Raw genomic sequence first — 20,162 nt, 5'->3', positions numbered from 1 at the left:
CGAAAAAATAGAATCGTTTCGTTACAAAATTATTGTTTACGTTTAAAATTCGAATTGATGACATTTGTCATTCGTATCATATCACCTATTTATTTTTAATATATTTTTTATTATTTTCGATCGATTAATTTAATACTTGAATTGACTAGCGATGTACTTGTAAGGTCCACTTTCCTTCCGTCCTTGTAGTCTTATCGCCATCTTAGACGCGGTACAAGTGCGCACGGTGTTTCCTCGCTCCGTATAATTACAGGTAATTAGCATATTTGTTTCTAACGTATACCCTTTTCCTATATATCAATCGATAGCTGAACACATGATTTTTACGAGGCCGCATTGATGAATCGGTACATCGTCGCGTTCGAAAGATATTCGCGAAAATAAAATCGGTCTCGTAGATCGCACTCAGGGAACTATGCGTCATATTTCTTTTTTACATTTTCTAGCTTTATTTTCATACGTCGATACTTCTCTCGCTTTTTAACCACGTTCTGATCAATTTTTTATATTTATAATTGTAATCGATCGATATCTTGTATTATATTCGATTTTTATATATTTTACACACACACACATATATACATATCGATATTAGTACACACACACAAACAGATACATACATATACATTCTTAATCTGATCCTGTTTAATATATGATCGTATACATTACAGATTTCCAAGAATTCAACGAGCTGGAATACAACGGCATCAAATACGCCTTTCTTATACCGAGCTTCTCTTCGTACGAGTCGAAACAAGTAAGTCCGTTTTTTGTTTAATAACATACAGCGAGATAGATAATAATAGAGAGAGATAGATAACATTCGATATACACATACGATTAGTTTATATATTTCTAAGAAATCCTCCAGTCAACTATAAAACAAAAACAGTCGAACGTTCGTCTTCTCTCAAGGATAAAGATCATTTATTCCTCTACAGTATCTCGACGAGTAAAGACCTACGAAAAGCGTCGATCGATTTCGTTAATTGCGTATTTCGTTGAAATTTAATTATACGTATTTTATAGATATTAATAATATTAATAATACGTATTTTAGGGATCATTTACGCCGATATTAATAATACGTATTTTTAGCGCACGTTTTTATTCCGACTTAATCACGATTAGTTTAGTATTATAGAAAGTTATATTTATCGTTGTTATAACATAGAACGTTATAGGAATTTATATACGCTTTAGTTTATTAATCATCGATTTTACTCCCACAGATATCGTTTAATCTTAGAAAATTTCTTAGATCTTTATCAACAATCAGATCTCTATGCAGCTATCATCATGTGGTACGACCTGAGCGATTGGTTATTAGGATATAAGGATATAATTAAGAATTCTAATGGTTTATGAATTCTAACGCTTTATATTTTATTCTTTGGCACGTTTATAATAGTGCCATTAATTATTTTTAAGGCTTATTTAAGGCGAGATTAAGAAAGATCGATTAATTATCTTCGATCGTTTAGTAATTAAGATAGTTTTCGACAGACCGAATATATAATATTTAGTCGATTCATGAACGAGCACCATTCGTTATAAAACGTAAATCACGACAGCGTAAATCTTCCAAGGTTTTCGTTATTAAACATTTCAAAATAATAACTTAGAGAAATCTACTTACCTCCTCGTATTAAAAATTTCCGAAGAAATACAAGATAATTATACTTTTTTTTTGTTTTTTTTTGTTTTTTTTTCTTCGATAAATATCTTCAAAAGATTTATATAAATTCAAGGATCGATCAATTGCGATAATAATTAGGAATAAAATATTTTAGCAAGATGGGATGTTAAATAAGAACGTTAAAAAGTATAAAAGAGATACGATATTACATCCGTAGAATATTATAAAACGTTGTATAAATTAGTAAAAAAAAAAATAATAATAATAATAATAATAATTCGTTATAAGAACTAATAAAACGTTAGAGGACAAATAGATGGGATGGGAAGAGTCGATGTGGAAATAATAGACGTGAAAGTTTTTTTTTTATCAAAACATGTATAACGATTTATTGAGGAGCTATTCAAGCATATTTAAATTTCATGAAATGCAGGTACCTACCTATCTACTCGCTAAATGTTACATTAAACGCGCACTTTATCCTTAAACTGTTCGGTATCTATGTAAGTTTCTTTATTTATCTTTGTGTATGTATGATGTGTACGCGCGTGTGTGTGTATGTACACACACACATATATATATATATATACGTATATATATATATATATATACAATGCGTGTGTGTATGTGTATGTGTGTGTATACATGCGTTTTAGTTTTCTTCTTTATCATTTTAATTTTTCATCATCATCGCCGTCGCCATTATCATTATCTGATTATCATTACAATTATCGTTATCATTATCATTATTATTATTAATTAATTTTTGCAGGAGAGCCGTAGAGAGTGGCGTTTTTTTTTTTTTTCGTCGATCGGCCCTGACTGATACGATCGTTCGTCTCCAAGAAGAAAAAGGCTACGAGCTGATCGAGATTTTTTTTTAGATAATTATAATTTCTCATCGGTGTCAAAATCGGAGAACAATTTATTTTACTTTACTTTATTTTAGTTCATTTTATTTCATAATTTTTTTTCTTCTTTTTATTTCTCTACACTATGCCTAGAAAATTATTATCTCCGAGAAGTTCTCCGTTGAAATCTGCGAATAGAAATAAATCGATAAGGATGGAGAAGAGCGAAGGATTAAAAAAAAATTCTTTTATTTCGTTCATGTATACATATATATATATATATGTACACGCGAAATATCGTTCTCATTTTATTAAATATCGAACGATTTTGTATAATTATTCTTGGAACGATTGGTTCGTATCAGCAGGGATACCACGCTGATCGTACTAAATACATTACATATTAATAAATCTGTTTTCTTTCTTTTTTTTTTTTCTTTTATTTTTATTATTCTTTTTTTATTTTGTTTTGTTTCGTTTTAAATTTGCCTACGGTAGTTTTGATTGCCAGTCTTCGAGTGCTCTTGATGGTTAATAGTGATCAGATCATTTCGTGTTTCTTCTGGTTTGTTTGTTTAATTTATAATTCTCGTTGTTCTTCCATGCTAATTTTTAAAAAATTCATCTCATTCTTGTTTTACTTTTTGTTCAGCTCATTAGCGTTCCCTTTTAGATCACATTTTTTGATTCGGAATTTACTGGAAGATTTGATTATCGGTAATTTAATGAATTAAAATTTCGATCGTCATCGATAAAAAGGAAAAAGGCTTTGAAGGGGATCGAATCGGACTACGATATTATCCCGTGTTTTAATGGTCACGGCTTTAACGAGAATTATTTTCAATTTGTTAAGAATGTGTTTCATGAGGATTTACAGCTAGATGTGTCGGTCGTACACCATCAATTCTGATAAAATATCGATCGTTTGCAATTAATCGTTATAATAATAATAATAACAATAACAATAATAATAATAATAACAATAAGAGTAAGAATAATAGAGTTATATTAATTCTATCGATCTTTCGTTTAATCGTCTTATCGTAGAAACATCGACGAGTAAAATATTCACGATAGAAAACATTTACACACGTTTATCTCAATTCGAACACATTTTAAATAATAAAATATCCTTAAAGATTATCGCATCAGTTCAAACGTTTATTAAATTAACGAAATGGCCCAATTGTTTGGAGTTTTGAGTTTAAGCAAGCTTGTTTAAGTTCAAGTACGTAGAAGAAAACGAAGTCTCTGTTTTTTTTTTCTTTCTTTCTTTCTTTTTTATTTTGTCTTTTTTCTTAACAAATGATCGTAATTTATCAAAATTGATCTCTGAACGCCGAACGTATAGACACACCTAAGACATGTGCACGAGAGAAATCTTAATTAAATCGAAATTACCATCGACTAATCGAATTCGCGTATCGATTGAAGAACGTCCACTTCGATCTACGTACACGACGCATACGTTCAATTCTATATACACATAGAGAGTATGTGTTATTGTTGTTGATGTTGTTATCGTTGTCGTTTACGTATGTACGAGACAGAGAAAAAGGATCTACATGAAAAACTATATTGACTATTTTCAATGCAGATATCTTTCTATTAGACGTAATATCGAATAACTCGAATCGATGCCACGAGGTCTACTTAATTGTGAAAGACACGATTGAATCTACGTTTCGAGAGGTCGATCGTGACAAACTGGAACGATTAAGCGATTAACAAAATTCGTTTCTACATTCTTTATTTTTATTTCTGTTAATTCGATATTTCTGTGAATTCGTATCTTTTTTCTTTTTTTTTCAATTATTTCTTCGAACACATTAAAAACGTTGACTTCGCGAATTTTATATTTTTGTGAACGATTCAGATCGGGGATCTAATTTTTTTTCTTTCTTTTTGAAGGATTTCATTTAAACGAATGCAATTATTTATAATTCTTCTTTCTTTTTGTTTTTTTTTTTTTCTGATAGTTTATCCTTCAAAAAGTAAATTCGTTGATTTGAAGTAATATTCGTCATTAGAAAGAAGTGAAAAGAGTAATGATATTAGAAATGATGATGATGATAATCCTTTCGATTGATCATGAAATTAGGCATCGATCGACGATCGAGAGATATCCTGAATGTCCCGAAATCGAACCTCTCTCATATTCTAAAACGTCATACGCAGAGAAAAAGGGATTAATACAAAATCTAACGTTCAATCGAGAACCGACGAATACAGATAGAATAAACTGCTTTTATGGAGAGAGAGGTTTTTTTCATTATTATTAATATAATTAATAATAGTGTAGTATATATATATATATATGTATGTGTGTGTGTCTGCGTGTATGAACGTAGTGTACATGTAATATGCATTTCTTTGTGTTTAGCAAACAGACGTTTCTTTCTTGTTCTTGACGTAATTGTAAATAGTGATAGTAATATAATAATAATAATAATAATAATAATAATAATAATAATAATAATAATAATAATAATAATAATAATAATAATAGTAGATTAAATTTATAGGCATCATCGACATTATGTTATTTTACAGTTCTTTTTCTATTTACATTGAATACACTGTCACCGTTATCCCTCGACAGAATTAATTAATTAACTTAATAATTATAATAATAGTAATGGTAATATATATATATATATATGTTATATATATATATGTATAAACGAACGAACGAACAAACAAACAGATGAACAAAAAGAAATAAATGAAAAGGAACGGAAAAAGAATTACGAATGCGCCTTAAATATTATCACGTGTTCTCTACGATGTATCGAAGAAGGACTATCGAACTTCCTTGGCTCCTTTGCTCGACGAGGACGAAGAGGGAAAAATGCACGCACAAATATGTTACGTTATTCTCGAGAATACAAAAATTACGACTTCCTACATTCTTTTATTTATTTATATATATATTTATTTATTTATTTATATGCATACGTCTTAACAATCTACAAAAAATTTTGTCCTGTCGAACTCTTGCCAAGGATGTTCCTCGTAGTCGCGAAGAGGAAGAAGAACGCCATTTAAATATAAATACATTCAAGTGTACTTCATTTACAGGATATCATCTTATATATATATATATAATTTGTTTTTTCCAAAAATGTAAAATTAAAAAAAAAAATGAAAAGAAAGAATTTTATTCCGGATGAAGACGTAAAATAGAATAATTACTTTTATTATTTTATATTTGTTACAATGAAATAATTCAACATTAGTTTCAAAGAGAATTAGAAAAATTTCTTTTGCTTTTTGTTTGTTTGTTTCTTTTTCTGATATCAATGATCTAAGTACTTAATCAGTCGATTATTTGCGATATCCTGTATACGAATTTACGTGTGTGTGTCTGTATGTATGTGTGAATGTGTACGCATGTATTCGTGTATTTTTTAAGACCAATACCAGTGCGACAAAGACAGACGAGTTTCATCTAAATTTAATCTACTTTGGCCATAATTTTTCGACCATTTGGAGAACGACTCATTTTATTATCCTTTTACTTTTATCTCTTTGTTCTCTCTGCGATGTTAGCATTAGATTTCGTTTATATATATATACACACATACACATATCGACTAATCAGAGAAAACTCTACGCTCTTTTTTAAATAGCGATTGGACACGATAAAAGTTAAAAGAGGGGATATGGGTTAGAGATATTTTTTCATTTATTCTTCTCTCTCTCTCTCTCTCTCTCTCTCTCTCTCAATTTTATTTTTTCTTATTTTGACTCGTTCTTCTCATAAAAATTCCCATTCGATACAAACAATAATATGGTCGTCAAATCATTTATGTTTCTTTCATCGTTCTCTTTATTTGATATTTCACTTTTTTCCCTTCCTTTTCGATTATTATTTAAAGATTAAAAAAAAAAAAAAATTAAAAAGAACATACTTCTGTCGATCATTGATCAAAGCACATTTTGGTCGTTGAAACACGCGCGATAATTCTCTCTTTTTCTTTCTCACGATAAATTCTTCTCGTTTTATGAATTTTCATTCTTCGTTTCTTTCCGTTCCCTTTTTTTTTCTTCTTCCTTTTAATTTTCTCTTTGTTCCTTTATAATTCGCACACGATTAGCAAGAGTAATAGCAAGAGTTTATTTATTTACAGACACTCAGAACATTTAAAAAAATCGACGACCGAACTTTTTGTACCGTTTGTTTAGAAAAATGTCTCGTAGGTTGCATATACACGCGACCTCTTAGTTTTTCTCTTTGCTTATTGTTCTAATATTTCAGAACGGATAAATATATTAACCTATATTTTCTTAATGTTCCTTTTTTAACTTTCTATTAACAGTGATTTCAAGCTATTCGAAATGTTCGATCGCCGAGACTAATTCTAAACGGGACAGTAATCGATCGTACTAAACTCTTTACGTTTACAGCACGTATCCAAAAATTGGAAGCAGTGAAGAGTAGAGAAAAAAAAAATTAAGATTTTTCGTTTAGAAGGACGTCGCTTCTAATTCTTTTTCTTTTTTTTCTTTTCTTTAACTTCTTCGTCCTCCTTCATTCATTTCCTTCAATTAATAGAAGATAATTTACAACTATTCTAATCACGATTTATCCAGCTTCGATCTTCTTGGTGTAATTTTATAATATTGTATGTACGCGTACATATGTATGTATATCTTACGTAAATCGAATCTTAAAACTTTCTAATCTATTTATTTACATAAATGATCATTGTCGAGATCTCTCTCTCTCTCTCTCTCTCTCTCTCTCTCTCTCTTTTTCTGTATCTTTTTTATTTTCTTTCTCTTACACGTTTCTTTTAATTCCCATTTTCTCCTTTCATCTTTTACCAGAGATAATAATCGAAATAACGTTTAACGCTAAAACGTGGAAAGGCTTCGGGCTACTTTCAAGGTACACGAATTTCTCAAAGTCATAATCGCTAATATTTACAGGCTTGATGTGCATTTACAAGGTGTGTTTTTCCCAAAATGGGAATATTTTTATTTCTTTTCTCGACAAAACGTTCTACTAAACATCGTCGCAATATTTCTTTTACGCGATTTCATTCGACCGATTCGAACAATTGTCCTCTCTATCTTTTAATCTTTTTTTTGCGTTTCTGTTTCTTATTACGCGTTTCGTATAAAAAAAAAAAAAAAAAGAAAAAGAAAAAAAAATATTCAATTTCAAACGATCGAAAGACAGATACAATCTCGTTGCAAAAAGAAAAAAGATCAAAGTTTTTCATCTAATTAATAATTAGTACATCGAGAGAGTTAGTCTGTATTTTTGATATTCCATAGACAGATTTAAATTGATATAGCTTTATAATCACGTTGCCTTTTTTTTTTTTGTTTTCTTTTTCGAGTTATTTATTTAATTTCACAGACTAATTGGAATACCGAATGATATATATATATATATTTTTTTTCTTTTCTCTTCCCGTTTTCAAACATCTTCTTTCATTGTCGAAAAAGCGAGAGGATTAAAATTTGCGACGCGTCGTTTTGTTACAACGCCGAAATATATTGGCAGTGCTGATGTGAAAAGTCTCTATCGTGTGATAAGAATAATTTAATTAATAAGAGCGCGTATTTATTGAATTAATATGGATTTTCCATCGGATACGTAAAAATCCGCGAGTATATAACATTTATATTCCTATCTTCAGAGACACTGATCTCTACGAAGAAAAAAAAAAAAAAAAAAAAAGAAAAAACTATAGCAACGATTTTACCCCGAGAAAACGTGACTATACAGGAAGATTCATCTCTCGTCCGATTCTCATTATTGTTTGGAATATAGTTTATTCTTTAAATTAAATAATTTTTAGAATCCTCATGGGACGCAATACTTTTTCCGAAGTGAAACTTTTGACACGTCGAAAAAGAAATTCTTTTTTCTCCGTCTAGAGAATAATAAAAAAAAAAAACAAAAAAAACAAGAAAAAAACAAAAAAAAAATGATCACAAAAATCGAACGAGAAGGTGATCGATATTCGCGCGAGTCTGCGTAATAAACGCGTGTAAATCTGTGTGCGTGTGTATGTAATGTGTATGTATAAGTGGTACGCTTGTATTTCTCTTCCTTTTTATTCGTAATATTAAACGTGTGTATTAGTACTATTACACTTGTACGTCTGAGAAATATTTTATTTACGCTATCTTTAAGATCATAGCGAATGTATTATTTATTATAAACGCGATTAATTAAGGCCTCTTAGTTACTAAAAACAGGTCATTATGGTTCCTTAACGAGTGACCACTTTCTCTCATCACTATTATCATTGAAATTCTATCAACGTTAAAGAGATAAAATCTTTAGTATCCTTTTATCTTTTTTGTTTCTTTATTTCGCAATGTACGTTTTGTCATATTTTCTTTTTTTTTTCTTCTCTTCGTTAGACATCCTTTGAATTATCATTTTCGAACGAAAAATTTCGTCTTTTTACGATTCCGACGAATGTTGAAAAGTGCTTGGCCTTCTTTATTTGTCTCTTTATTTTTTTTTTTCTCTTTACTTCTAAAACCAAACGAAACACGATTATGCTCGTTCATTTACCCCCATTTTTCGTGTACTTTATTTTTCTCTCAACACTTTTTCTATACAACATTTTTTGTTGGGAAAATTCATAATCTAAACTTTCTAACTCCTCTTGCCTCGTTGTTAGGCAACTCTCTTTGTTAATAGAATCATGCATAAGAATAATCATTTTACGAATGAAGTGAAAAATAAAATGTGGGACACAGAAAATAATATCGAAAACAAAATCGATCTTTCGCACCCGTCGAATAATGCTTTATTTGTATGAAATATATCGACTTATCTCATTTTGAAAGTACACATATAAAAAAAAAAGAAAAAAGAAAAAGAAAAAAGAAAAGAGACAAAAAGATGATTATGTACATTTTACTACTAGCGTCCAACGGATTATTTCATACAAATACTTTATGAGATTCAGTATAACGTTACTTATTTTTTTTTCTTCTTTTTTTTTCTGTAAAAATTTCTCACTTAGACAGTTATTACATACAAACATAATACATACATACATACATACATAAATACGTCGAGAAAATGGTTCATGAAATGGAACAAAAAGAGGTAACGATTGAAAAAGAAAAAAAATAAAATAAAATAAAATAAAATAAAAAAGGAATAAAACAAACGAAATGTCAAGATTGCGATTGATTGAATCGAACTTTACCATAATCAAACAAGACAAGAGAAGAATCTTGATCGATTTTATCACAATTTTCTTTTTCCTTCTCTTTCTTTCTCTTCAAATTAGATCGAATCAAATCCAATGCATACGTGTGTGTAATTCGTGCCAGGCCACTTTCCATAACGAACGAGTCATTATTATTTCTTTTCGATCTTCGTATTATTATTTCGGTATGACCGTAGGTACCTTACGAAATCTTACAATAATCGTCACCTAGCCTCCATTAATGTGTATAAACACACACACACACACATATATATATATGTATCTATTTATATATATATTTATAACGACAATTTATATTCGTTTTATTTTTACGTTCGACACAAGGAAGAAAAAAAAAAGGGAAACAAGAACTAACACGAACGTCCTTTGTGTATAATATGTGTTGCCGTTTTCTTCTTATTTGCTTCATTAAATGTACGTTGTTATTACACATGCAAATAATTTTACGTATGCATGTTATGGAGTCTTATACGTACGTTAAAAGAAAAAAAAAATACTCTTTCTATCTCTCTCTCACTCTCTCTCTCTCTCTTCTTTTTCTAATCGTGGTGCAGTGTTAAATGCCCCGACCTATCAGCTACAAACTGGCCTAAGTATTTTTTTTATCAGTGTCTTCTTTAAGTATACTCATCGTCGTCGTCGTCGTCGTCGTCATCGTCATCGTCTAACTCGTTTAATAGGAAACATTAATTACACGCGTTCATTCTCTCTCTCTCTCTCTCTTTCTTTCTCTCATCACATACACACGGACGAACACACCAATACTTTACATAACATTCTCTCACGTTACTGTATATTTCAAAAGTCTATAATTTCATTTTCGATTTATTTCATTGAATTGCAATATAGCGAAAAAAGTGTCCACGAAACTTCGACAAATTTATTATTAGAATCCAACTTCTTTAGGATTTTTGTTTTTCATTTATTTTCTTATTTATTTATTTATTTAATCTTTTTCTTTTTCTTCTTTTCTGTGATAGTTTTTTTCTCTTTTTTCTTTTTTTTTTACTGTTCGCAATTAACAGCACCCAAATCTTTCCATTCGCGTATTCTCTCTCTTTCACTCTCGTTCCGTTTCTAGTAATGAGAAAAACAAAGAAATTGAACAAGTATAGCGTTGTTGAGTTTCGAAGATGGGAATAGGATTATTTTCACTCGTAGATCCTAAAATACTTTTATTTATCGAACTGTAAATGTTACTATCGAGAAGATAATACGTGGATGATGATCCAGGATAACGAACGATGGAAGTTGATCTTCGAAAAGGATCGATTAAAAGGTTAAGTTAAAAGAAGATAAAAAATAATAAGTTTTTGCAAGTTGAAGATGATGTGGAGAGATTGCAAATAAAAAAAAAATATACATATGTATATATATATACATATTTAAACGGATGGAATGTCGTACGTTTATAGTCCATTTATAGATCAATAATCTTTCTTCAAAGATCACCTCTTCGTACATCCTCGTGGATCTATCACATCCATGTTCTATCGATCCTCCAAATAGTTTATATCTCACTTTGAAAAGTAATCGCTAAGTGAGTCGTAATTAACACGTTATTCAATCGAACCTTCCTATTGGACGAAGTTTCTTGGCTACTTTAGGAGAAAAAAAAATTATATTATATCCATAATAATATATCCATGATTATTGAATAATTTTCGTCGTTTCTAAATATAATCGAGATAAGTTAGCTCGTTGAAAGTTAACGAATAAAACAAGTGCAGTTGCATTTTTTAATATGATGATTATTCCAATGATCGATACACCAGCAGTGATCGTGAACGCGTAATCGTTAAAAAGAATAATTAAAACCATAAGTAACCATAAGAACTTTGACGACAATCGATCTGACTCGATTACATATATACGGAACGAGCTTTTGAACTTAGATAATAAAGTATGGATCTCAAAAAAAAAAAAAAAGAAAAAAGATGTAACAATTAGACGATACTATCAATTAGAATAGATTGTTAGAAACGATGCTAATTAATTCATACTCTTTTCGAAATATGTGTAGAGTAGCACAGCGTGCGTTTCTTTTGTCTTTGATTACGATGGATCAATCGATTCATGGGATTATATCAGGTAAATCTATTTACACGATGAATAAGATGAATTTATATACAAATGATGTGTGTGTGTGAATTCTTTCAAACGGTCGGGTCCATCGTTTTCTGTGTGACTTTTTTTCATTTCTTTTCTTTTCTTTTCTTTTTTTCGCCTTTCCTTTCCTTTCCTTTCTTTTCTTTTTTCTTTTTCTTTTTTTTTTTTTTTTAACTTTCTATGTCTAATAATTACGAGAAAAGAATTCATCGCTGAGATACGAAAATTTGACATATCGATTACAACGTTCGCAGGTAAAGAACGCTCGGTAAATTAATTACGATTAAGTATTATTCAAATATTTTTCAATATTCACCCCTGCTCTATTACGCTCTCTTGAAAATTCTAATTATTTATTATTTTTATTATCATTATCATTATCATTATCATTATCATTATCATTATTATTAATTCCTTCAAGATACACGCGACCTAAAACCTCAAAAACGCGGCTACTGTACAATGATGTTTATATTTTTCGATTTTTTCTTTTTTCCGTTCTTCTCCTTCGTCTTCTCTCCTCTTTCTCCTCATTCTTCTTTTTTTTTTATCTTATGCCTTTTTTGAAAGTTCGTTAAAGCAATAACGAATGAAAGTGGTCGCGTGCATTCCTTTCTCTCTTGCGAATACGGGAACATCGTTTAAAAATACTTAGAAGATAGATAAATTACTTAATTACGACTATCTATCTCTCTTTCTCTCTCTCTCTCTCTCTCTCTCTGTCACTCAAACACACACACTCTTATTCTCTTTCTCTCTCTTTCATTCATTCTTCACTAATCATATTAAAACTCAATTTGAGTTTACTCGCGTAAAAAAGAGAACACATGTGATTCCTGTCCATTAAAGAAACCAAGAAAAATAAAAGATATAAAGAGAAACAAAAAAAGAAAAAATATATATATGTATATATATATACACACATATATATACATATACACATATACATATATATATAGAGAAAAGAGTCAAACGAGCGACACAGCACTTACTACAATGTTCTAAATACAAATACGTCTATCTAGAATTTCTTTTCTAGTTATATCATCCTTTCTTTCTTTTTTTTTTTCTTCACTTCCTTAAGATATATTCCCTGTGAAACTACGAATTCCTTCATCTAGACTCCTTAAAATCTATAATCACACTCAGAACGTATAATTATCGTTATTTATATCGTTATTATTAGTAATTGATTAATTGATTGATTAATCGATCGATCGATCGATTAATCAATCAATTAATCAATCAATTTATCATTATAAACTAATCGTTTTCTTATTATGCATCATTATCATATGTCTGGCTCGTTTTACATTTATTTGTTTCGTTAGTGGATCAAACGTTCGAAAATGTTTGCTTCGATCACGTTTACACAACAGACAAAAAAAGCCACTATTTTACCAGTAACTTTTTCGTTTTTCTATTCTCTCTATTAACCTTTTTTAAGTTTAAACTTCTTTTTTTTTTTTTTTTATTTCTTTTAATTTGTTTTCGATCGCTCGTACAATTATTCGTCTCGGCAGTGTATTTTAAGTGGAATATACATACGCAGTTACTTATATCGCATTTCAAAACGTCCGATCGTTCTCTCTAAATTGATTCTTCTATGATCGTTTGATTTGGAAAGAAAGAAAAAAAAAAGAAAAAGAAAATTAAACGATTCCTCGCGTTAACGATACAATTGTCTCTCTCTCTTTCTCTCTCTTTTTTCCATTCTTTTTATTCGATCTTTTTCCTTTTCCTTTTTTTCCATCGAACGATTTTATTTCTCTAGGTTAATCGCAAAATACAGATTTTTTTTTACAATCTTAAATCATCAAGTTGTAATGTTTTTCGTGATTGTGATCTAATCCATTTTTTTTCTTTTTTCTTCTTTTTTTTTTTTAATTTTTTTGAGACGACGCGACGGACAAATGGTTTTACCTTCTAATATAGGTCGAAAAATGTTTCCCTACGTAATAGGAAAAATGGGAGGGAAGAGAAAAGAAAAAAAAATTTTTAAAGAAACAAGAGAGATTAGAAAAGGAAACAAAATCGAAAATTGGGTGTCACCGGAAGCAACAACATAGCACATGGATCATCGTGATAAACGTCATAAACTTGATGATTATAGGAATCTTTCGTAATATTTTAAAATATATAATATACGCATATATCTCTTACGTCGATCGACCGTAATCGCGATCAGAGAATACAATAATACTTAGAACTAATTATAATTTGGTCGATCGACGTTCTTCTCACACATTGTAAATTCGCCGTTATCGTTTTAACAATTTCGATGAATCCCTAATACAACATCGCTAAAAGACTATTATATCAAAGTCTTCGTTACGATATTTTACGATAAGATTAGAACAAGATTAGACGTGTAATGTTTATCCTCTTTCGAATTCTCAGTTCGAACTGAGTGCTGCTTCGGCTACGATTTATTTCTAAACGACGACGAGAATGAAACAGAGGCTTTCGTTCATTCTCAAATACAACTATACGTTTCTTTTTAGTATCCTTGTTAATTTTTTTTTTTTTATTCTTTTTTTCGTTTTGTTCATTTTTTTTTTCTTTATATTTTCTATTGCCGACAAGCTTACGATCTATGGGATTTAATTGAAAAAATTCGAATTTGAGTCGGCATTTAAAATCAATCCTCCCCTCTCGTCGTTTCTCGACTTGAATATACGAAATGAATTCGTTCGATTAATTTTTTTTCTGTCGAAGCAATCACGAGTTCCAGTCTCTTTTTCTATCATTATTTTTTTCCGTTCTTCGTTTAATCGTTTGTTTGTTTGTTCGTTCGTTTGTTTGTTTGTTTATTCACGTATTTTTGAACTTTTACTTCTTTTTTATTCTCTTCTCAAAATCAACAACTTTCCGACGTTCATATTTTTATTGACATTATTTTCAATCTTAATAATGACGTTAAAAATTATCATCGATCACGAAGTCACGTATCTCGATTACTTCGCAAATATCCTAGCCATATAATGGCCCTGCAAAATCGATCGATCCTATAAGATCGATCATATATATGTACATATATATATATATATGTGTGTATATATGTATATGTATATATATATGATCTTTACATGTGTATAATATGTATACATGTATATAATATTATATATATATACATATATATACACATAGATTTATTTGTATATATACATAGGATCATCGAAAAATCTTTTATCTTTCTTACTCTTTCCGTCTCATTCATAAAAACACGCGTGATCTCGAAAAAGACAACGATCGATCATTCGGAACACGTTGATCGTTATCTACGATCGAAACAAGATCGATTTATTCTCGAGAAAATATATCCGCGTCGTATCGTTAAATATGTATATATATATATATACACACACATATATGTACGTGTAATATATATATATACATACACACACATACAAACATTCACGTAATTTCTAAATATTCATAGAGAAGAATAAATGATAAAAAGAGACTGGATCGTCGTGTAGATCGACCGATCGATCAATCGATCTATGAGACACATCGTTCCTTCGATTGGTCTTTTTCGTGTTTCGTTTAGTTATTTCGATCATTTTTATAATACATGAGCCCCTCATTTGCGCCTCTCTCTCTCTCTCTCTCTCTCTCCCTCTCCCTTCCACCAGCTTAACAAATTACATCTTCTATCTCATTCTACTAGGCTCTCTTTCTCGTCGCGTTACTTTCGCGATGCGTCTACCCCTCCCCTCCCCTATCTAAACACACACACTCTCTCTCTCTCTTTCTCGCGTGTATACAATATTTATAATAATATATATATATATGTAGATATATATATATGTATATACACACATATATATATATATATATCTATATTTATACGGACATGTATATTCTTCTCTCGTGTATGTGTATTCGCGTGTGTACGTGTACGTGTAAAGAGTATATATGTTTTTTGTGTTTATGTATATATCGGCTAGTCGAAATTGAAGCTACAGTGTGCTCGGCAGTCTATTGTCTCTCTTGGCTCTTCTTTGCTTGCTTGCTTTCTTTCTTTCTTTCTTTCTTTCTCTCTCTCTCTCTCTCTTTTTCTTTCTTTCTTTCTTTCTCCTTATTTTTGTCATCTTCTCCGTTTCTTCCTTCTTCCTTCTTGTTTTGTCTTCCCGGATAAGTATAACCTCGCTTCTCTTTCTTTCGAAAAGATCGTCCAAATGACGACGTAAAAACGAGAATACGTCTAAGGAATACCGGGAAACACGGTCCATTCTTGTGAGTTACGTGTCCTCTCCTCTATTTCTTTCTTTCTTTCTTTCTTTCTTACTTTTTTCTTTCTCTCTCACTCACACACACACTCTCTCTCTCTTTCTTTCTTTCTTTCTATCAATCTTTCTATCTCTTTCATTCATTCTTTGTCTGTATTTTTTTTGTGTGTCTCTTTCTTATTCCGCGCGGAGAAGATTTATTCCCATTGGTGAGGAGAGGGTGGCAGTTCCGAAGGGTGGGCCACCGTTGAGCTGCAAGTTGTACGGAAACATTTTTAAATGACAATCTTTTTGGAAATAGTTATAAATAAATATATATATATATATTTAGTAAAAAAAAAATAAAAAGAAAAAGAAAAAAATAGGACTCACAAAGGGTTAGAGCTGTTTTTTAGTTAGCAATAGGGTCATACTTTAGGGGATTGCGGGGTTGATGAAATTATTCGACGAATTTATATAGTTGTTGTAATAGCTCGTAGTTTGTTATTATATTATGTATAATTTGAAATTAAATATATGTATATATATATATATATATATATATATATATATGTTCGTCGTATAATTTCATTCTTTCTAGCTAGTGATCTTTTTCTACTGTCAAATCTTTGAAAAAATTTTTTGTTTATAAGAATATTCTAATGCAGAACAACAATTCAAAGATTTGATTGTTCAATCGACGAAGTCTATGATTCTTTTTGAAACATTCTTTTTTTACTTTTCTTTCTGTTCTTTTTTTTTTTTCTTTTTAAGAACATACACTTTGTCAATTTTTCTCTTTTACTCGAATTTGTCAACGAGTATCAGCAGCACGTTTCCAAAGCACTAAATTTCAAAGGAGATATATGTATAATAATTGCGGTAGTTACTAAAGCATCGAAAGACTACAAATTCTAAGAAATTTGTTATTTAACAAATGCGTGCTAATCATAAGCTCTCTTTTATATTGTCACTGAAATACATATATATATATATTTATATATGGATGCGCACTGCGTGCTCGTGACAAAGTCTACATTCGAAGAGTCGTTTCGATAAACTCTACGAATTTAAGAAGAAAAAGAAAAGAGAAGGGATAAACAAAACGAAACGAACGAACAAACAAACAAACAAACAAATAAATAAAAATTAATCATCTTACTACACATATCTACTTGAGTGTTTTCTTACTTGGTTCGTCCCGACTCTTCGAATTTTCGAGTTTCACTATATATTGTCCTAAGGACTTAATATATATATATATTTATTTTTTAAATAAAGTACTTTTTACGAAAACGTGCGTTTAGGGATGCTTATCATAAGAGAAACAACAGAAACAACGCTCATCTGATTTCCATGCAGCTGTCAGCATGCGTGACAGCCGGGGCTTATACAAATCTCTTTCATTTTTTTTTTTCCAAATATATTCTTTGCTTTTTCTTTTCTTTCCTTGAAAAAAGAGAAAAAAAGGAGAGATATAAAAAAATATTTAAAAAAAAAAAAAAAAAAAATATCAAATCGATTTCTCTCTTTTTCGCTATAACTTCGTTTTCCGACATTTCTGTTTTTTTAATATTTTATTTCTCAAAAATGTTTCCCCCGTAAATCTTTCACACTCGTCGCTTATTTTCCGTCTACCTTGGAGTTTTTCGTTTTCTACTTTTTTTTTTATTGCTTTTTATTTTATTTTATTATTTTTCCCCGCATTTTCTCACATCGTCCCCCTCCATGCCCTCTGCTTGGAACCTTGTCCTTCTATTTTTTTTCTTTTTCTTTTTTTACTTTTATTTTTTAATCAATATTACTTTTTTCTACTTTTCCTTCCCTCTCGGTATTTTTATTTATTCTCTTTTTTTTTTCCACGCGAGAGACGGGCCACAAGCGCGATGGCTCTCCTTTGGACTTTGCTTTGCCAAGTTCTCCTTCGTGGAGAAAAAGAGAAGAGAAGGATTGGAAAGAGAAGAGGTGAGAGGAAAGAGAGGAGGAAGCGGAGGAGGAGGAGGAGGAAGAGATGGAGTAGGAAGAGAGGATCGAGAAAAGCGTGACATGAAAATAGCGCGTAAACAAAGGATAGCTTGAAAATGGACTGATATCTTTCTTTTTTATCTCTCTTTTTTTGTAAATATCTTTTTTTTTTTATCTTTTTACTTTTTATCTTTCGTCCCACCCCACCACCGAGAGTGTTCACTTCTCTTTTCTATCTTCTTTTTTAATTTCTCCTTCTTCTTTTTATCCTCGCTTCTTTCTCTTTTTCTTTTTTTGTTTGTTTCTTTTTTCTTCACTTTTAACTCTTGCGGTAAGAAGAAAAAGTAGAAGATATCTATTATCTCGCCACGTGATTTATTATCTTTATATTATAAATAACATAAAAGAGAGAGAAAGAGAAAGAGAGAGAAAGAAAGGGAGAGAGAGAGAGAGAGAGAGAGAAAGATAGAAAGAGAAAAAGAACTTGGCTCCTCAGAGAAATTTTTTTCCCGATTAATTATTATTATTATTATTGTTATTATTATTATTATTATTATTATTATTATCATCATGTAAAATCCGAAACAAAGGGACTTATACATATTGTAAAAGGTTTTTGGCAAAGCAAACTCCAGAAATCATCACACACGTGAAAATATTCCCTCTCGTTAAAATTATTCAAAGAATAATTCTCTTCAACATCCGATCAAAAATATTAAAATATATCTATAGAGAAATTTTATCGTCCATTGAGGGATATGAAGAAAATTGTGAGTGGACATGACGAAAAAAGAGAAGAAAAAAAAAAAGAGAAAAGAAAAAAAAACAGAAAAAAACGAAATTAGGAACACCATGATATTTCAGTTGGGAACTAATCAGTGCTGGGAATGAGATGCAAGGGACTTGTATAACAGGATTGAAAAGAGATAAGCAAAAATATTTGGCAAAGTTGTTGTACAATTAGAAATTTTGTTCGTAAGGAAGATGGATATAACAACGTCGATGATGATATTGTTATTAATAATTCATAATTGGGATGATATATCAAAAAGGGGTGAGGGTGTAATGGAGTAAAAGAGAGAGAGAAAGAGAGATAGAGAGAGAGAGAGAGAGAGAGGGGGGGGGGTAGGTTACCTGGGGATAAAAGTTCGAGGAAGTGGATAGTGCTTTTTATCTACGCAAAACATCAGTGAGAGATAAAAAAAGGGATGTCAAAATTCGGATGTATTTTTTTCTCTCTATTCTTCGTTGATTTCTTTTTTTCTTTTTTTTTTTTTTAATCTTTTTGTTTATTTTGTTCGTCCACCGCGTTGCCCTCTTTACCGCGATCGCGAATTTTTTTTTTTTTTTTTGGTTTCTTTATTTATTTTATTTTATTTATTTCTATTTTTTTTTTCAACTGAAGGCTGCATGGTGGATCAGGCCTTCTTACACTCAATCAACAAAACTCTCCGATTCAGGCGCACCTCCGATATTTACACGTCGTGAGTCATCGACGAATTCAAGCGAGTCTAGGGTTTTTTCTAATTGAATTATTTATTAATTAGTATCGCATATATATGTGTATATATATATATATGTGCATACACCACACACACGCACGCACGCACGCACGCACGCACGCACGCATACGCATACGCATACGCACATACATATAGGAAGGATTATTCATTAAAGTTCTTTCTCCATCTCTTGGTGCAACTTGATATCTGTCAAATAAAAAAAATTCTATTCTTAATTAATCGAATAATATTCAATGAAATATTTAAAAAGAAAAAAAGATGACTGCTATTTGGTTACATACGATTTTAATAAATCGATACAATTTCCATTCTTCAAAGTAATTTCAACCTCGTCGGAATTTCTTAGAGAGAAGATTTGAAAGAAAGACAAAATAAAAAAAAAAAAAAAGGAGAAAACTTTGCAAGCACACATTATCATGATAACGCGAAATGGAAAGGTCGAGGCGTTACCCGGTAGAGAGCATCCTCTCTAGCCGTTTAAGATTTTACTAATTACATCTACCGCGAAACTAACGCTAATTAGCGCTTGCGGTTATCTCTCTTTCTCGCGTCGGCTATGAGAAATATGAAACATCGACGTCGACGTCGACGTCGACGACGATGACGACGACGACGACAACGACGACAACGACGACGACGACGACGAT

At 30.5% G+C, this 20,162-nt stretch overlaps 1 protein-coding gene across 3 annotated transcripts in view; it reads right to left on the bottom strand.

Moving 5' to 3' along the window:
* Window positions 1-2,905: 2,905 nt before the first annotated feature.
* The window catches only part of LOC127068167 (serine/threonine-protein kinase NLK), a 109,306-nt gene continuing 92,049 nt past the window's right edge, over window positions 2,906-20,162 (bottom strand). For 2 of the 3 annotated variants that reach the window (XR_007782863.1, XM_051003944.1), the window contains one exon: window positions 2,906-16,300. Coding sequence is in view for 1 of the 3 variants with exons in the window: in XM_051003944.1 (XP_050859901.1) it covers window positions 16,246-16,300 (55 nt within the window). In the remaining 2 variants the exon portion in view is untranslated. Of the gene's footprint in view, window positions 16,301-18,229; window positions 19,702-20,162 lie in introns of those variants that run through there. The other variant, XR_007782864.1, reaches the window with a different exon arrangement.

The sequence above is a fragment of the Vespula vulgaris genome, chromosome 12 (assembly GCF_905475345.1).
Source record: "Vespula vulgaris chromosome 12, iyVesVulg1.1, whole genome shotgun sequence".
Lineage (NCBI taxonomy): Eukaryota > Metazoa > Arthropoda > Insecta > Hymenoptera > Vespidae > Vespula > Vespula vulgaris.
This window is presented reverse-complemented; position numbering and strand designations above follow the sequence as displayed.